Here is a 15,541-nt window from a genome sequence, read left to right on the forward strand (position 1 = left end):
GCAAAATGATTATCTCTATGCCCCGAACAAGAAGGATATAATGGCAAGTAAGAGCCATAGAAAGAAATAAAGAATTAGTGGATGTAAAAGCACAATAAAACCAAACCACGAAATGGGACCTGGGGATGGAGCTGAGGTGGTGGCATGCTTGCTTTGTCTAACAAAAAGTCCAGGGTTTTACCTGAAGCACCAAATAAATATGATTGTGCACACCTGAAATCAAACTACTTGTGAAGTGCAAGTGGATCAGAAGAGAAGGCTACATGAGACTGTGTATCACAGAATCAAGGCAAAAAACAAAACAACAGAAAGAAAAACTATTGTGGACTTGGCTTATTGCTTGTATTATGTTAATTGGGTTCTGAAAATTACATGAGAATTCACATGTAACTGGGTTTAGGGTAGCAAAGATGGAATATAAATTTAATAAGTAATAATTCAGGAGTACAGGAGAGGAGGCATTAGCAATCTGGAAGTTTGGAAGTGACCCACTCATTGAGCTGATTAAGGCATATTAAATATAAGTCTTTGCGTGTGTGTGTGTGTGTGTGTGTGTGTGTGTGTGTGGTGTGTTTCATTCAAGAATCCAGTGCATTGGGGCAGGTAGTGAGGAACTTGTGTCGCTGCTGCCAGGGAGACGAGAGTGGATTAATCAACTACAGCAACAAAAAAACATTTATAGGTTTTAATAGAAAGTGAACAGAATTAGAAGAAGAAATTCACATATGTCTATGTAAAGCTAATAAAGAATCGCTTTGAAAAATTATACACAAAAATAACAGATGGCTCTTAATATTAAGTAGAGAAAAATCATGGATATATATATATATATATATATATATATATGACAATAAATATAATCACAGGATAACATTTTGAATGCACGAAGTAAAGAATCACATTTCTATGAAAGTATAACTTTCAGACTGACTCAATATAACTAGAAAATTTAAATAGAAAGTATTATGGGGAAGAGGCAGGCGGATTTCTGAGTTTAAGACCAGCCTGGTCTACACAGTGAGTTACAGGACAGCCAGGGCTATACAGAGAAACGCAGTCTCAGGAAAAAAAAAAAAGTATTATGGGGAATTGATGGAAAGTTGAAAATATTTATCTCTCCCAGAATCTGCCTCCTTCTCTCAACTTCATTTGCACTTACAGAACACACAATTCTAGCCTTGGATGACATGAAGTCTGCCAAACATAAGTAAAAAAACAGTGCAAATAGATTGTCCTATTTTTCCTTTCCTTTCCTTCCTTCCTTCCTTCCTTCCTTCCTTCCTTCCTTCCTTCCTTCCTTCCTTCCTTCCTTCCTTCCTTCCTTCCTTCCTTCCTTCCTTCCTCTCTCTCTCTCTCTCCCTTCCTTCCTTCCTTCCTTCTTTCCTTCCTTCCTTCCTTCCTTCCTTCCTTCCTTCCTTCCTTCCTTCCTCTTTCTCTCTCTTTCTTCCTTCCTTCCTTTCTTCCTTCCTTTCTTTCTTTCTTTCTTTCTTTCTTTCTTTCTTTCTTTCTTTCTTTCTTTCTTTCTTTCTTTCTTTCTTTCTTCTTTCTTTCTTTCTTTCTTTCTTTCTTTCTTTCTTTCTTTCTTTCTCTTCCTTTCTTTCTCCCTTCCTTCCTTTCTTCTCTCTCTCTCTTTCTTTCTCTCTCTCTCTCTTTCTTTTTTTCTTTCTCTCTCTCTCTTTCTTTCCTCTTCATTTTTGATTTATTTATTTTATATCTGTGGGTGTTTGGTTGCTTGTATTTGTGTACTTCAGGTATGCAGTGACTACAGAGGCCAGAAGAGGGCATCAGATCCCCTGGAACTGTAATTATCTAATACTATTACCTGTGATATGGAAGAACTGGGAGTTGAACCAGGGTCTTCTGGTAGAGCAGCCAGTGCTCTTATCCATTACAGTAGGCTTTTTTAACTGCTAGCATGTGGTGTCTAGTTGGGAAATTTTTGGTCCTGTTATAGGAAAACTCCATTTAAACTCATTATATGTACAGTTAGGAAATATTTTAGGATGCTTATACATTAGTAATTTACCATGGCTTTTCTAAATGTCTTTAGTGTTAGTTACCCCGCATCATTTTTTCCCCTCTTCTCTGTTCTGTTACTCCCATACTACTTAGTTTTTCCTGTCCCATTATTCTCTTTTCCCTTCTTATAATACTGTATTTTAATCTCTTTTTCCTTGAAAGATATCCCTCACATGCATGAATCTTTAATAGTTTCCAAACCTCTATGTTTATGAATAATAAAACACAAGCATCTAAAGGTTTAAAGCTAACATCCACTTATGAGAGAAAATGTGTTGTTTGTCTTTCTGGATGTAGGTTACCTCAGTTAGCATGATTGTTTCCAGTTCTATCCAAGGACAGGTTTGAACTTGTGTCAGTTCTGCCTTAGTAGCGTGAGCTTCTGGCCCAGTTTCCTTTTCATTGTACTGAAGCAAATGTGTAGAATGTTTAAAGCTAATACAAACATTTTATTCAACAACTAATGAGATTATGACATATTTACAATTAAAATTATGATTAAATATTAGGTACAAATATGAATTTACGTTATGACAAAAGCCCATGTGGGGACCTGTGGTGCTGTCCGCATACGTGGCAGAGGATGGCCTTGTTGGACATCAGTGGGAGGAGAGGCCCTTGGGGTGTTTGATGCCCCAGTGTAGAGGAATGCCAGGGTGGGAAGACTGGAGGGGGTGGGTAGGTGGGGCAGCACCCTCATAGAGGCAGGGGAACAGGAAATGGGATAGGGAGTTTCTGAAGGGGACACCTGGAAAGGGAAGAACATTTGAAATGTAAATAAAGAAAATATCCAGTAAAGAAAAGGAAGAAAAAAAGAAGGTAATGTCATAACAAAGGCTATTGTAGAAACAGAAAAAATATATACAGGAATGTTATTATTGAAAGGAAATGTTTTACTTAACAACATGATTATGTATCCTTTCACTGCTTTTTAGCTAATAGGCCTATGAATTAATCAATAAAATCTCAATTTATATTATTTTTTTTAAAAGAAAAAAGTCTGTGTGTGGGAAAACATGGATTGTATTTTACTATCAGTGGCGAATTGACCATCTCTATGTTTAACGACTGGCACAGAAATCTGTCATCTTTTGTGAGTAGTCTCTGGAAGATCATCTAAATTGAAACCTTCTTATGATATCAGATATGAAACAAAGGCACAGAGAGGTCACATCATTTGATTAAGGTCACACAGTCATTGAATGAGTAGCATAGGTAGAGGCCATAAATCTGTGGCTTCTTCTAAGAGCAATTTTGGTAAGGGATTCTCTTCATATTCCTATATTCTTAGAGGGTCGGTGTGTTTCAGTTCACAAGTTTATTTTGAATATGAAAAATTTTTGCCTTAATTTCTTTTTAACAGGATATCATGTAATTACAAGCTGGCCTCAAATTTGCAATGTTTTAAAGGATAGCCTGGAACAGTGCATCCTGAAAACTCCACCTCCCCAGTATCAGAGTCACAAGCATGATCCACCACGATAGGTGTGTGATGCAGTATGTGGAATCCAGGGTTTTATGCATGCTAGGCAATCATTCTACTAACTGAGCTGTGTTTCCAGTTCTATGTCTTTCTCTTAAAACTGTTTGATTGCTAGCTAATATATTACTTGAAGATTTCTTTTCATAAAAGTCTTAAGAGGTGACTTTTCTTGGAGAATGTTTTTCTGAGCATTTACAGTTTGTAGTCGTAAGAGGAAATTGCATACATTTTCTTTTGTTTCAAAAACACCCAGAATTTACATTAAAAAAAAATCCTGAATATTCATAGGGGAAGGGGGAGAACTGAAAATTGCTTATGTCAACTTGAGAGGTCAAAATATACTGTTATCCACTAGGTGTCGCTGTGTGCCACTGTAATTGATGGCCAGCATACTCTTGGGAGAAAGTAGTTCCATCCCTGAGTTTCTATAGCTACACTGTGGGGAAAGTAGCTAGGAATTAACCCTGTATAGCTATTGCAATATTCCATGAAGTAGGAACTATAATCCTGTGCTGTGACAGTAACATGCCGAGAAGCAAGCTGGTCAATGTTAAGTAATGACACTCCTCATGCATATCTGCAGATTCCACTGGCCGTGCGGTTTATACACAGAGGGAAAGCTGAGCAGAGATGAGGCCTACAGTTTGAGAGTGGAGAGGTGAGCGGCAAGCTTCCTGCTTAAAAGAGAGATGAAGTGACCCAGCTCCCCGCTCCTTTTCTCAAGTGTCTTCTGCAGCACTGTGGCTGGACTTACATGAAGGTGTGTTTCACATTTTAACATTAACTGTGAGTGTTTAGAAGCTTCCAGAATGACCTATTATTGGCTTCAATTCTTACCAGGAGTAGAACAGAGAAAATGACAGAAAAAGGCATTTTTGGATTCTCTCAATATGTGATCAAGTATATGTGATTATGTTAAAAATTAAATATGTTCTTTACTCCCTTTTTGCTAATATATGAACAAATGCTTGTGTGCCAGTCGTTTGTCTGTCAGAAGTCAGTCACATGAAAATGAGGAACTACAAATTCCCTCCAGTGGGAGTAGTACTGGGAGGAGGGTGTGGGCAACAGCTGCACCTGTTTCCAAGGGAAACATCTGGCCCTGTGTGATCTTGTTATAGCAGGTGGCAGCCAGGGGCTTATGTATGAGCCTTACAATTGTGGTCCTTGTACCCAAGGTTAGTGATGGTAGAAAGTGAGTGGATGCTCTTGCCACAAGGTCTGGAAGGAGTTTCCATCTCTCTAGATTTACCAGAGGATGGAGGGTAAATCAGAGGTTACTACCACCGGTTTCTAATGCAACAATTACAGTCATTTAGAGTTTTGTTTTGTATCATCATTGCTTTAATGTTGAAGTATTATGACTTACATGTTTCTACTTTTCAATGCAGAAAACAATGACTCCTCTGCTGTGATAAATATGACTTACTCCTCTTTCTCACTTGCCACTTTCTCAGCTTTCTCTGAAAGCTCTCTCAGGCTTTCTCTTTGTTTCCAGTAAGAATGTACAGAAATAGTGGCAGGCCCTGTGGTGGTTGTAGTGTTGGCAGTGTGTGTGTGTGTGTGTGTGTGTGTGTGATGTCTGTGTGGTTGAGTGCATATGTGTATGCATGTGTGCATGAACATATGTGTGGGCATGTGTGCACATGTTTATCCATGTGTGTGCATGAGCACATGTGCATATGCTTGCCTGTGTGTACACAGGTGCATATATTGTATCATACAGCTGTGGATCATTTCTGACCTCTCCCAGAGATCACACATATGTCAAAAACACTTGAAACCTAAGGAATGGATAGTAGGAGCGATACGGGTATTGGGCCTTCAGCAGTAGTTAGGATCCTACTAGTAGATCTGTTGGTGTAGCATCTAAGGCTGAGCTCTAAATTTTAAATCTTATTTCAAATTTTCCTTTGATATATTTACATATTCTTTTATTGTTTAAAATTGTTTCCTGTAGTATTTTGGTTAAGAATACTTAACCAACCTGAGGCCAACCTGAGATAAAGTTCCACTGTTGCCATTGGTTTATCATGTGACTTTGTGTATGAGTTGCTTAAATACAAAGATGAATTTTTTCTTACACAAATGTGATATGCAAACTGTTTACTTTTTGAAAAGTAAAAAAGAAAGAAGGAGATAGATGAGGCTCGGTATACCTTTAGACTCATCTTCAGCACCTGGGTTCCCAAAAAGCTATTGACTTTCTAATATTCATCTTGTGCTACCAGCTCTGGCTGGTTAAAGGATTGAAATCTCATCTCTTCCCTTTTTGAGGTTATAGTTAATTGGACTTAGAAAAAAAGGTACCAGATGGCTTTTTTTATTTAAAGTAGTGTATATATATATATATATATATATATATATATATATATATGCATGTATTATGTATTTGTATGTGTATATGTGTGCATGCATAAAGGCTTATTTATCACGGTCTGTGTTCAGAGGCCAGAGGACATCTTGAGGAAGTTTGCACTCTCTTCAGCTTAAGTTATCAAGTTTAGCAGGAAACATCTTGACCCTTTATGTCATCTCCCAGTTCTATTTTAAAGTACTTAAAATTGAAAAATTAGTTCATGCTGAGATCACATATTTCATGTGTAGCTGCACAGTTTCTAGCAACAATTTTTCCATATTCTTTGGAGACAGGTAAGGCACTGTCTTATGTAGTATAGATCATAGGTACTACCATGTTCCTTATGCCACCAGAGAGACTTTTTTTCAACACTTTGTAAACCTCTCTACCTTTCATAGTCTTTGCCTTTAACCTTTGTTGCTTTTCAATTTAGTACTTTTTGCTAATTTATGATTCTCTCATCATTCCCGCATTTTATCTTCAGTCTTATTAAGGCCTGTTTATTCCAGTAATACAAATTTATTAAGCTGTTCAGGGTCATATGCTTTGAAATTGCATGGTTGGAATTTGAATGTAGAAATGTCTGATTTCAGGTTGGGGACATTATATGACATTCAAATGGCTACAGTATATTGATATTTTAGCCACTCCAGCCAAACCCATGTTCATCTAAATTTGAACATGATTTTCCCTCAGTTTTATAAGCATCTGAGTGGCAGATAGCACAAACCCACTGTGCAGTGTTATCAGAGACAGAGTTAGATGGCTATTTAAAGTCCTGTTCATTCTTAACCCTTTAATTGAATTAGAGTAAAAACAATGTCAATGTGTTATCATTACAGAAGCCCTCTTTGGAACCACCCCATGTTTATTAGCTAAGTAAGTTATGTCAAGACAGCTGACTGCCTCCTTTTTATTTTTGTAGAGTTAAGGAGTGAATAGTCTATGCCCATCTCACTCTGCTGCTTTCAACACTGCCATAGTAGAAGTTCATGTTGGAATCATAAAGAATTGGACATAAAGGATATGACAAGATTGTCACACGACTCTACATCATCATAAGGATGATGACTGACGTGTGGAGCTGAGTGTCACTAAAAAGCAGACACTGATTAAAAATAGTTGTTGTGGTCAGACATGTGAGACCACAAAGCGGAAGAAGTCTAATCTTGATCCACATGTGTGTTATATATATATATATTTAAAGAAATGTCCTAGTGCCCATTTATTTACAGCAACAAGCTTAGCCATTCATTAGTAACCAAGGCTGGAGGAAATCATCTGATATTAATGACACTTTTCAAATTGAATCAATGTATTCTTGAATGACTTTATTCTTAGTTGGTCATATTGATTCATAAAATAATGGCTAAATTTTATAAACAATTTCATTATTTGTAAGATGTATTACTTAATACATTTTCAGAATATATTGAAGAGGAAAGTATACTTATTATTATATATTATATGATGAAATAAACTCAGAGTGGTTAAATGATTGATCTTAGGTCACATAGCTATTGGTGGAATTCAGAGTCAATTTAATATTTTAGTCACAAAGGCTTGGAACAGTGTTCTGGAATAAAGATGGTAACCATCAAAAAACCTTATCTAGGTCTCTTTCTTTGTGGTCTGTATGTTATAGAAATGAAACAAATCTCAAAATTAATTATATGTGGTGGATTATCTCAGAAAACCGTACTATGATAAAGCTGTTTATTGTGGAAATAAAACTTGCCCATCTTATTTTCTTCTGTATTCTGATGATAGTTACTTTCTATTAACTTGATAAACTAAAAACATAACTTTCTACATCTTCAATAAAAATAATAGCTAAAATTGTTTGTAGAAAATTGATCATTTTGAAACTATGTTATTTATAATGTATACAAAAACTATAACATCATGTGTTAAAATAAGCATTATATCCAGTTGAAGGAGAAGTAAAAATCACCCCAGATCTGTTACCATCACACACTATTCGCCTGACTCTTTACAATCTATCTTTAGTCTATTTATTGTCCATTTTCTAAAATATATCAAAAGCAGAATAGAATGTCTGTTGAAAACATGATTGCAAGTAGAAGACCAAAAACTTTGGAGACCAACGTTTTTCTGCATTTTTTTTGTCATTAAGTAAATGCATTTGATTCTGTCTGTCTTCTACCCCTCCATTAATCTATACCTAGTTGGGTTAAATTTATGGTCTAAAATTTTATAATTTGTCATATGAAAACATTTCCAAGTTTTCCTATTTTGATGTTTAGAATGTTAAGGTATCAATTCATGTTGAAGTCAAATATTTGTTGTATAACTGCAAAGTTGTTAAGAACAGAGGATGGCCTAGTTGGACATCAATAGGAGGAGAGGCCCTTGGTCCTGTGAAGGCTCTATGCCCCAGTGTGGGGGAATGCTAGGGCCGGGAAACAGGAGTGGGTAGGTTGGTGAGCAGGGGTTAGGGGGAGGGTGTTTTTCTTCGGAGGGGAAACCAGGAATGGGGATAAAATTTGAAATATAAATAAAGAAAATATCCATTAAAATATATTTTAATTGGACACACACACACATAAATTGTCACACACTTTGGGGAATAGAGAAGGGCAAGACATAATGATGTTATATATTGATGCTATAGTTCATCTCGTACATGTTATAGTTGCTATATCTGCTGTTGTGCAAAGATGAAACACTGGGAAGCCTAGACTGTTCTTGGTGAACTAGATCTTAAACTCAGACATGATGTTCCATTTGGCTTTGAATGTGAGAGGTGCAGCTACTAAAATTGAGCAACAGGAAGCCACATGAGAAGAGAGTGCAATGAATAATATGGAACCCATAGCAAGAGGCTGAGATTCTGACTGCTGTGTGGTGCAAGATACAGACTTCAAGGGGATAAGATCGGTAGGCTTGAGTCCCCATAACCTTTATAACATGGACTTATAGTCATCTGAGAACTGAACATGGTTAGTATGTGAAACCAGGATGTTTGACTGCTGGAAGCAAAGTATCACACTAATTAGGTTCTGAGATAAGTGCAAGTGATATTGCAGAGAGGTTGCCAACAGAAGTCCACACAGTAGACAAAAAAAAAAAAAGAACTAGGAAGAAAATTAGTGAAGTCAGTTTTGGAGAGCTAGAATTAGGTAGGGCACCTAGGGTTAATAAAATGTAAATTAAATCAGTATAAGGTTGCTAGTGATATAAGAACAGTTATTTAGTTTTAAGGTCAAAGCAGACTGCAATGTCTTATCAGTACATAGCCATAAAGGAGTACATCTCTATTGTATCCGGTGTACGAGTTACTCTGCACAGTGTGAGTCAGAGCCAGAAGGCTGAGCTCAGTATGTGAATGTGGGTACTAGAGCAACGAAGATGTCACGGAAATCAAACCCGCCATTCATCAGGCCAGAACTTGAGAGCAAATATGAGAAGAAAGAAATGCCGGCCATGAACACTTAGAAACGGGAAGACACATTCAGTCTTGGTGTGATTGATGTCAATGGGTACTTGAGCAGAGAGGCAATCACATCAGGACAGCTGTTGGTGAAAACTTCTCTGGCTGTGATGTGCTAGATTAACTTGAAGAAGAGAGAGAATCCACGCCCAGCTGAGGCAGATAATACGGTGAAACTGTTGTTCAGTGTGAAATCATTGACACAGTGACATCATTTGTGGGTCAGATTCAGAAAGGCTGTGGGAATGGAGGTTTTAGTGTCACAGGCAGAACTGTAAGAGGGGAGTAAAGTGAGTTAGAAGGGTAGAACACCCCTTTTTAAGAGAGTGCGTGGATGAAAGGAAAGATACTTCATCAGAGAGAGACACTTAAGGTATCATTTTTATTTAAAAAGAGAGCCACTTGATCATTTTTATTTCCATGAATAAGTTCAGGTGGAAACACTTCTGTGCTTTTAGGACCAGGTAGAGGAGCACTTCTGAACGATTTTTGTCTTTTGTAGGTTAGGGACACATTTGATTTAGGGATCAATGAGTGTTTTTATCTCTTTTCTGGTTTTGTGGTTAAAAACACTCTGACCAAAAGCAGCTATGAGGCGGGGTGCATTTGGCTTATGCTTCCACTTCTAAATCACAGTCCTTCGGTGAGGAAAATCAATGCAAGCACTCAGCTAGGAACTTGAAGCAGAAACCATGGAGCAGCCCTGCTTGCTGGTTCATGCTCAGTCTTCTCTCTTAGGCAGTCCTAGGTTCAACTGCCTGGGACTAGTACCACCCACAGTGGGCTGGGTTGTCCTATACCAGTTCACGATTAAGAAAACCCTTCACAGATACACTGAGGTAAGCAGATGGGTCTGTCCTCAATCAAGGATGTCTTCTCAGATAACCCCATGTCATGTCAAGTTGACAGCTGAAACTAACTGGGACAATGAGTCCTCCCCATCCAAGCTTTGCTCTTCCTGAACAAATTTAAAGCTAACTTTGATCAAAACTTAGGGAGTTTATGGCTTCTTATGGTACACATTTCTAAGTCTTTCTTTGTTCTACTTCCCAGTTTTTCTCTCCATTTTGCCTTCGTTCTGATGCCTCAGTACCCCACCTTTCCACTTTTTTCCCTTTCTTCCCTTTTATAACTTTATATTTCATTTATAATCCTTTCTAGACTGAGATCTGGATAAGAATACACTAATTCTAAGTGCATTGCCTGCTTTAGGATAAAATTGGCATCTGTTAGGTAGATGGACCAAGCTTAGGTTACAATGAGAAAGAAGAACTTTACCCTGTCTTGGGTGATATGATATGGTTTAGCAATTAGGTAAATTCAATAAGGACAGAAAATAGAAGAAGGCATGTTTTGATTCTAACCACTATCAGGTGGAAAGAACCAAAACAAAAACCAGAACTGGAAATAATGCAGGTTTGTGGGAAAGCAGACTTTCTAATTGTCTATCATAGATAAAAGCATTGGAAATGTATATGAAGAAAATACCTAATTAAATAATAATAATAATAAAAGTCTTCAACTTTGAATCAGAGAGCTGCTCCTTGAGTCTATTGTGCTTGAGTTTATGTGCAAGGGGCTGTGTTTCAGACAGTAAGGGGAGGGTTTCCCTCATTCATAACGACAGTATTACTTTAGAGATTCCTCTATGGGTGTGTGTGGGGGGGTGGTTGCTCATATCCAGGCTGGAGCAAGCTAGACTTCTTTCTCTAAAAATAAACGTTAGATTTTTCAGTTCTGTTTTCCATCATGACCACTTCCTTTAACTCTAGCCTTTTTTAAGGCATGTATCAATACTGATATTTTGGACAGTACATGTGTAGGCAGGGGTACCTTGGGTGAAATGAGAGTCAAGCATGAAAAAGTGGTAAGAAATGAGACCTCTCACCAAGCTTTTGGGGCTACCCAGTACCTTTTCGTTTTCTGTAAGGTTGATGAGCTTCTGCTGATTCAAATCTGTTTAAATCGCAAAATACGTACACAATCGACACAAAACATGGTACCTCATAAATCAGTACAGTTATGCTCTGCATCAGCTAAAGCTTTAATTGAAGTAAAAACAAAAAAAGGGCAATGATTTTATTAACGTGGAATCTAAACTGAAAATGACAGGCAGTAGTATATTAAAATCTTGTATTCATGTTCAGATCATGGAGAAATATCTTCTTTTAAAAAGTGGTATGAAAATGAATAAGGTTGTTTTATCATATAATGATGAAATTATGTGACTAAGCCAGAAAGGAATATACACAAACAACGTGGTCAGGAGAGACGTGATGAGTGCCGAGAAGGTCATTGCATTTTGCTATACTCTTCTGCTCTCGATCCTTGTCACACTCTTATTGGGATCTGACTAAGGAGACACTTTCTAGAGACAGTGACACCAGGGGACCAGGCTTTGGGAACAGAGGGGGCACACGAGTTTGGGTTGTGAATCCAATAAAGAACAAATCTATAAAATACCTTCACATACATCTGTTGTATTATGTGGAAGAATAATTTTAGGTATTTTGCAAAATTCTGGGGGAGTATACCAGAATCAATGGGCATTAAAAACAGAAGGAGTTCTTAGGAACCAGTGTCAGTGTAGAATTGTAGGTGCTGGTTAAAGGGGGAGAAGGAGGACAAAGCACAGTTCCCCTCCTGACCAGGTGAGGCTGTGACATTTAAATGAATGCCAGAAGGGGGCTAATATGCTCTGGGAAGGATTCATGTAACAGAGCAAGAACTAGTATAAGTTGTGGGGGTGGGCACATCATTTACAACCATTATTATTGTGTGTATTTGAAGTGGACTTTCTCATCCCTAGTCTGAGGAAAACATACTTTGTGTTTAATATATGTTCTGGTGGCTATAAATGCTCACAGGCAGAGTATCAGAATCTCTTAAAGTGTTTTCTTATAGGTTTATAAGTTTATGCATGACATTAATATTCTTTATTGTCAATTTATGATCTATTGGAATTACATAAGACTTTGCAATTAATTTCTTTTTAACACATGAAATAATTAAGCAACCAATAGCCTTAGGTACTTCCTTTTAGCCAGTGACTAAATAGTCTTATTTATAAAATGTGTTCCGTGGGTGGCAGTAAAAAAGGAATCTGAGAGGGAAAGAAGGGTGGTTAACACCCCTGAAAGATCATCGCCTTCCTTTGGTTTATAATGAACTCAAGGGGAAATGATGCCTCATCACCCGTCCTTTACTCTTTCCAGAAGTTTCTCAATGGCTGGTGCTTTCTTACCTTTTGAATAACCACAGAGGCAGGGAAGGAGTCATGCAGCCTATGGTTACATCCTGTGGAGATGAGAGTGATGGCGATTGTGGTCATTTGGGGTATTGGGGTAGTTACATGTGACTTCATGTCTCTCATCTACTGATGGCTCAGGAGGCTGTCTGGCCACTGAATACATTCAATTGAAAAACCTTTTGTAGGTTATGTGAAAAGAAAGACTGTTTTGAGTAATTAAGCTATAGAAAAAGTCAAACAACATTAAAAGAAGTAAAGACACCCCTGCCCCCCAAAACCTGTATTCTAGTCCTGGTTTATTTAGCATATGGTGGGTGAATCATAGAAGCTCCCACCTCCATCCCCATCTCTCAAAGTCTTTATTTTATTTCCTGTATATAGTAACAGAGTTTCCCAATGTCCCTCTTTGTCTCATTTTGGGTTATAACAATGCCCTCCAGTGGTTGCTGTCAATATCATACAATAACCTACAAACATTTCACAAAAAGTATGTCTTCAAATACTTCTAGTTTTTAGTAAAAATAACAGATTTTAAAAATATCCTAAAATATTTTTAACTATTTGTTAACTATAGTAGAAAAAAGTATGCATAATTAAATAAAGCCACTTATGCCCTAAACTGGTTTGCCCAGAACCTATAGCAAGTCCTAAGTTTTAAAAGTTTCCATTTCTGAACTCTTTCTGAAATGATCCCTTGTGGCAAACTGTTAATTATCATAAGAGTTACACTGTCTGTTCACAAGGGGCAGCTACTCAGATTCTCTATGCTTCTTGACTCCCACAGCAGGGTCCTTCAGAGTACTCTTAATGGAGAAAAGATGACCTCCTCATATCCTCTACCCTTCTTCTTTTATAATTTAATACCTGATTAGCAAAGAGAAATAAATGACAGTGGTGGCCTTTTAGAGACAGTTGGGTAATATCCTTTCTCTCTCTGTCTCTCTCTGTCTCTCTCTGTCTCTCTGTCTCTCCCTCCCTCCCTCCCTCCCTCCCTCCCTCCCTCCCTCCCTCCCTCCCTCCCTCCCTCCCTCCCTCCCTCCCTCCCTCCCTTCCTTCTTTCCTTCCTTCCTTCCTTCCTTTCGATATTTTCTTTATTTACATTTCAAATATTATCCCCTACAGAACCCCCCTATCTCATCCTCCTCCCCCTGCTTCTATGAGGGTGTTCCCTCACTCATCCACCAACCCACTCCCGCCTTCCCACCCTGGCATTCCCCTTCGCTGGAACATCCAGCCTTCACAGGACCAAGGGCCTCTCCTTCCATTTATACCTAACAAGGTCAACTTCTGCTACATATGCAGCTAGAACCATGGGTCACTCCATGAATACTCTTTGGTTGGTTGTTTAGTCCCTGGGAGCTCTTGCGGGGTTCTTGTTGGTTAGTATTGTTGTTCTTCCTATGGGTTTGCAAGCCCCTTCAGTTCCTTCAGTCCTAGCCATTAGAGGCTAGGCTCACAACCAAACATATATCACTTTTTTTTTTAATTTAAATTGGGTATTTTCTTTATTTACATTTCAAAAGTATTTCCGTTCTATGAGGGTGTTCCTCCACCCACGCACACACTGCCACCTCCCCACCCTCGATTCCCCTACACTGGGGCATCTATTGAGCCTTCATAGGACCAAGGACCTCTCCTTCCACTGATGCATGACAAGGCCATCCTCTGCTACATATGCAGCTGGAGCTATGTGTTCTCCTTTGTGATGGCTTTGTCCCCTGAGAGTTCTGGTGGGTCTGGTTGGTGGATATTGTTGTTCTTCCTATGGAGTTGTAAACCCCTTCAACTCTTTCCGTCCTTTCTCTAACTCCTCTATTGGGGACCCCATGCTCAGTCCAATGGGTGGTTGCGAACATCCACCTCTGTATTTGTAAGGCTCTGGCAGGGCCTCTCAGGAGACAGCCATATCAGGCTCCTTTCAGTAAGCACTTATTGGCATCTACAATAGTGTCTGGGTTTGGTAACTGTATATGAGATGAATTCCCATGTGTGACAGTCTCTGGGTGGCCTTTACTTCAGTCTCTGCTCAACACTTTATCTCCATATTTGCTACTGTGAGTATTTTGTTCTCCTTCTAAGAAGGACCAAAGCACCCGCACTTTGGTCTTCCTTATTATTGAGTTTCATGTGTTCTGTGAATTGTATTCTGGTTATTTGGAGCTTATGGTCACTTGATCTTTGACAAAGGCGCTAAAACCAGCCAGTGGAAAAAAGACAGCATTTTCAACAAATGGTGCTGGCTCAACTGGAGGTTAGTTTGTAGAAAAATGCAAATCAACTCATTCTTATCTCCTTGTATAAAGCTCAAGTCCAAGTGCATCAAGGAACTCCACATAAATCCAGAGACACTGAAACTTATAGAGAAGAAGGTGGAGAAGAGCCTCAAACATGGGCACAGAGGAAAAATTCCTGAACAGAACACCGATGGCTTATGTTGTAAGATCAAGAATCAACAAATGGGAACTCATAAAATTGCAAAGCTTCTGTAAGGCAAAGAACACTGTCAATAGGACAAAAAGGCATTCAACAGATTGGGAAAAGATCTTTACCAATCTTACTTCTGATATAGGGCTAATATCCAAGAAACTCAAGAAGTTAGACTCCAGAGAATCAAATAACCCTATTAAAAAATGGAGTACAGAGGTAAAGAATTTTCAACTGAGGAATATTGAATGGCTGAGAAGCACCTAAAGAAATGTTCAACATCCTTAGTCACCAGGGAAATGCAAATCAAAATACCCCTGATATTCTACCTCACACTAGTCAGAATGGCTAAGATCAAAAACTCGGTGACAGCAGATGCTGGAGAGAATGTGGAGAAAGAGGAACACTCTACATTGCTGATGGGATTGCAAGCTGTTATAACCATTCTGGAAATCAGTTTGGTGGTTCCTCAGAAAATTGGACATAGTACTACCTGAGGACCCAGCTATACCACTCCTGGGCATATACCCAGAAGATGCTCCATCATGTAAT

At 38.4% G+C, this 15,541-nt stretch overlaps 1 protein-coding gene across 1 annotated transcript in view; it reads right to left on the minus strand.

Annotated features, from left to right (window-relative positions):
• Positions 1–578: 578 nt before the first annotated feature.
• Positions 579–15,541, minus strand: part of LOC110296138 (RNA-binding protein 6-like) — a 33,603-nt gene continuing 18,640 nt past the window's right edge. The window contains 1 exon segment of the mRNA XM_021164692.1: positions 579–656. Within this exon segment, the coding sequence (XP_021020351.1) occupies positions 579–656 (78 nt within the window).

Source organism: Mus caroli, unplaced genomic scaffold, assembly GCF_978045245.1.
Source record: "Mus caroli unplaced genomic scaffold, Mus_caroli_1 scaffold_1, whole genome shotgun sequence".
NCBI classification, from domain to species: domain Eukaryota; kingdom Metazoa; phylum Chordata; class Mammalia; order Rodentia; family Muridae; genus Mus; species Mus caroli.